The following is a 5,071-nucleotide window of genomic DNA, read 5'->3' on the forward strand; positions in this document are numbered from 1 at the left end:
ATATCCAGAACAAACCATTACCTGATCAAACAAATGGTCCCGAAGAAACCGACCCAGTGGTTTATCAAAGCTGCCATAATATTTGATTCGAAAGAGCTGGGATCTCTCACACATAGTTCCCTTCCACACGCACCGAGATGACAAAGACACCAAAATGCTTTGATGGTCAGAGGGTGATGGAGGAAACGCTTCTTCCTCAGGAACCTTCTCTTCATTTGTGATTCCAGCCTTCTCAGGATGGCTTTGAACATCTTCTGAAGATAACTCTAACACAGTTGATCGGTTTGTAGAGATTTGCTTGAGATCATTTTGCATAGTGTCAGCTAAAATGCCATGATCTAATTTCTCTGCAGGTCCATAACCATTTACAGTAGGATCATTCATGATTCCCAAAGAGTTGTTCACTTCAGGAGTTTCCTCCTTCAGGGGTTGTGTGGAGTCATTTGTGTATTTACTAGGAAGAATTTTCTCATTGTATGAACCTGGAATTGCATTTCCAGAAGCGACAATGGAAGAATAAAAGGCAGTTGTATGGCTGATACATGATGCAGATTGCAAAGATTCACAAGGATCATCATTAGGCAAATAGGATTCAGTACTGCTGACACTCTTAGTTCTCTGTGGTCCAGTTTCGGATTCAAGCCCCTGAGACTTTTCACTGCTAGGAGCAACGAAATCAGGAACTGTTGAGATTGACCTCTGAATGGTTGATGTTGTGTTAGGAAGAGGCAGACTGTTAAGCGGAATTTCTGGGAAGAAGACTCCTTCATCAGCAAGAAAAGATGTCTCCAAAGCCAGATGGTAAGCTGCAAAAACTGCATACTGAACCACATGCTTTACCTTCTTCAATTCTTCCTCATCAGCACCTTTAAGTAAAATCTGTTCAACGTTGTCAAAATTAGAAAAATATTAATGATGTGTAGTTGGCAGTAATGACAATTAAGTTATATTTTTTCCTTAAAAATGGCACATGCCTTGTGGTTGCTAGTGCACACACATTTTACATGATTTGTAATTTACAAGTTAAAGTCTCCAGAAGATTTTTTTTATAATAATAAAATAATAACAAAAAATTTTCTATAAAATAAGATTAGATTAGAACTTACTGTGCAACTCAATGGCTTTGGGCAGCCGTCAAAAAACATCAATGTTTTCATTGGTTTTTTACCACCTTGAGCAGCAGCACTGCTAAGATTTTCAACAAACTTTTCAACATGAAAAGCTTCACAGTATCCCAACTTTGGTGATGAAAGATGATCAATTGAAGGCACAATTTGAGTGCCTGTGCAACGTGCTATGCGCTCCAGAAGCGGCCTCTTGACATTAAGTACCAGAGATATGTCTTTTGCAAGAAGATATTCCTGTGCATATCGAGAGACTGATTTCTCTACCAAAAGGATATTTGGTTGATGAGATGCTATCTTTGCCACTGCCATCTTCAGATGGTCCATTTCCTATATAGAGAATGGAAATTCATTAACATGAACTCGGGATAATAGCATTTGCACCACAAAATGAGCAAGTTAATAAATAAATAAAATAAATGGATCGCAATTAAAACCTGCTGTAATAAGGTATCTACACTAGACAACAGATTAGCAACACGCTGGTACTCAAGAGCCCCTCCAAGGATCAACAAGCGAGGTTTATCAACTTTTGATGTCATGCGACGATGAGCCACATTCTTCTTACAAACAACTCCTTTAACAACCGTACTGTAAAAAAGAAAATCTGATAAGTATGATAATATAGAAATCACGTGCAGAAAATCAGATAAATTATAGCATTTACCTTTCAATGCGGCTGCCACATGCAATGCATTTGACTTTCACATTACCAGCTGGGTCCATCCCTCCACTTTTGCTAGTATCTGGCTTCAATAAAGTAGCAGCTTCCCACGAGAGAGATGTGATTATTTCCATCCAAACGTTTTCACCATTGTCTTCAACAGGTAGGTTTTCAACCTGTAACAGCTGAGCCACCAATGCCCTAAAATGTCCATCCACTACATTCTTCATTACCTTCTTCTGCTCCTCACTTGTCCTATCCTTGTGGCGATGCTCTCCACTTCCAAAACTGTTTGAATTGCGCAGATATCCCCACTCACCAATGGCATTCCCATTCCCGTCATTATCTTCATCATCTTCATCAACAAAAAAAGTTTCTCGCTCGTCTTCTGCATCTTCTGGTTCAGGAGGGAGCCAGAGAAGTCCATTATTTTCAAAATCAACAGGTTCAGCATCAACATCTTCTGAAACATATAGTGAGGAAGGTGCTTCATTTTCATATATATAAGGTTCATCCTCACTCTTCCCAACTGCTGTGTTTCTTTCTAAACCCTGTGTGTCGAATCCGTTCTCTGAAGTGAGATTTGCATTACCGTTATCTGCATCAGGATGCACTTTCTGCGAGCCATCAGTGTTGCTTATTCCTTCAAACTCAGCCTGTCCATAGTAGATATTCACCTGAGGATAATGTCTCATCTCAGAGTCTAACTGATATACACCATACTCATCCTCATCATCACTCCTAAAAATGCGCATACAAGCCACAATAATCTATTAGAAAAAGCAGCAGCCCTCATAGACATGGGATACTTTAAACACAGAAGTTAGTGATCAACAGAAAATGTGTGGCCTAATTAAACGAATTTCTAATCAATCCAGAAATAACATCCACATATTTAGATTGTTTGGTTGCTAATTAATCTCACATCCTTTGAAACAAAATGTTAATGTTATCAGTTATCAGATTTTGCATCTTGAATGCAGTCATAATTAGCTATAAACACATAGTTATTACACACTATTTTTTAGTTTGTCATAGGCACAGGAAGAATATGATTGGCTAAATACTATTTATATAAAATATAACACTGCATGGAACACGCCTAACTAAACAAATATATCAATGCTTTTGATGAAAACAAGAACCAGAAAATACCTGTTCATTGGGAATTCAAATTGCTTTTGTAATGGATCCCCTATGTCTCCTGCAAGATCATTCCTCCCCCCTAATGGAGGTGATAAACCTTCCCTATCAGTGTTGTTTCCACTCATAGGAGACTGATGCAAGTTCAGACACGGACCCTGTTGCATTTGTTGGTAAGGCCCGGCTGAATAAGGCATGGAGAAAAGAGTAATGTTAGTACTGTCAGCAGTGACACTGGTTTTACTGCTAACCGAGCTCAAAGTTGATAATGTAGCGCTGCAATCCAGATTGGAAACCTGTGTATTGTTATTAAAAGCAACTACTCCTTGCTCCCATTGCTTGTAACAAAAATTGCATACGCGAATCTTTTCCCACTCATCCCAAGGATTGATCTGGCTGGTAACTGGAGCAGGAATTGAGTTTGCAGTACACTTGTTACAGAAAATTCGTCCACAAAGGCGACAGTGGTGCCTTCGATTGAATAAGGTGAACTGGGAATCACAATCGTAGCATACCCTACAACTCTGATCAGGCATCCAAAAATCCCTGGACACATTTGCCGGCTCGGATCGCCTGGGAATCCATGATTTGATGACGTTGACAATATCAGAAAATGTCTTGTCTACTACATCCATTGACAAGCAATCTTGTTTCCCCACTCATTATGACATGCTCATTCGCCACTTACAGCCGACCACATTCAAAATGGGAATCTAATCCAAAATAAGGAACTAGAATCCCAAAATGGATACAATCAATCCCCAAGATCCAAAGCTACTGCGGCTGTTAATGTATATAAAACTCAGGGACGAACCCGTAGAATATTTATTCCTTCTATATCCACAAACAATCCCTGGTGTTTTTAGGGTAATTTATGTTCCTCCATTCCAGTCTATGAAAAAACTTCATCAACAACTACACTCTTCAAGAACAAGACCAACGGCACCTCTATCAAACCTTTGGAATTCGAAATTCACAAAAGGAAGCCTACTTATCAGAGTTTTCAGTTCAACTCTTCCGCGGATCACTCTTCTATTACTAAACAAGGTACTACAACATAACTAACTGTATATCTAAACCAACCCAAGTCAAATTAATAGAATGATGAAACAAATCAACAATCACTGAATTTAAAAGAGAGACAGAGCTCATACCAGGGTGAAATCCTTTCCATACCATCATCACATACAACTGGAAAAAAAAAATATAAAACACACCTCAATAGAAATTCCAACTCAAAAATGTTAGACTCAGACTCATCTCTCCTCAATCATTCCACTTCTTCTCCCCATTGCAAAGAACAAACCCATCAACCAGGTGGCAAAGATGGTTAGCAAGATGCAAACTTTTCAAACCTTGGAGGGAATAAGAAACCACAATTCCTGAAGCAATATTCAAGAAAATAACCCTTGTTGACCAATATCATGGAGAATAGAGTTCCATTAAATGCTGATCAAAAAGTCCTCATTGAAACCATATTCAAAAGTCACAATCAGATCCAAACCAATTGCACCAGCTCCCAAAAACACAGGGAATTGGAGAGAGCATTGAAGAACGTAAAAGGTGGAAGAGAATTATCTATTCAGGGAAACAAACACCGACTCAGAAACGATCCTTTTGGCTTTTGCAGATTGAATCTTCAACGGCTTCAAAATTTGATCTTGATCATGAGCATGATCATCATAAGAATCGTCATGGCACAAAATGTGTCTACGATTAATATCAGATAATCCAAGAAGACGAAGAAGAAGAAGATTCACAACAATAATAATAACAATAACAATAAAAGTAATTAACAATGATTGATTGGATTGATAGCTGCAAGAATTCTGTTCCAACTTTGTGGAACTTTATTATCCGTTCGCAGAAATCTGAGGAAAAAGCAAAAGGGATTATTGGGAAATATTTGGGGCTTGGAATTTTGTAATGGGAATTTTTGAGTGATGACTTGTTTCCATTTTCTCTTTCTCTTTTGGTTCCATCATTTTCTGATAAGAAAGGAACTTAGTAGTTGTGTTGTGTTTTCACAATTTAATTGCCATTTTTTTTTCTTTTTTCTTTTTCTTTTTCTTCTGTGACCCCAAGACACAGACCTCACCTGTGCATGACAAATTCAAATTTAGCAACTCAGAATTAAAAG

General features: G+C 38.3%; 1 protein-coding gene across 1 annotated transcript in view; it reads right to left on the reverse strand.

Annotated features, from left to right (window-relative positions):
* Positions 1-4,690, reverse strand: part of LOC107624763 (1-phosphatidylinositol-3-phosphate 5-kinase FAB1B) — a gene marked incomplete at its 5' end in the record, with an annotated part of 8,783 nt that extends 4,093 nt beyond the window's left edge. The window contains 5 exon segments of the mRNA XM_016327220.2: positions 22-879; positions 1,107-1,454; positions 1,562-1,715; positions 1,792-2,529; positions 2,944-4,690. Coding sequence (XP_016182706.1) covers positions 22-879; positions 1,107-1,454; positions 1,562-1,715; positions 1,792-2,529; positions 2,944-3,566 — 2,721 coding nt within the window.

Source organism: Arachis ipaensis, chromosome B02 (genome assembly GCF_000816755.2).
Source record: "Arachis ipaensis cultivar K30076 chromosome B02, Araip1.1, whole genome shotgun sequence".
NCBI classification, from domain to species: domain Eukaryota; kingdom Viridiplantae; phylum Streptophyta; class Magnoliopsida; order Fabales; family Fabaceae; genus Arachis; species Arachis ipaensis.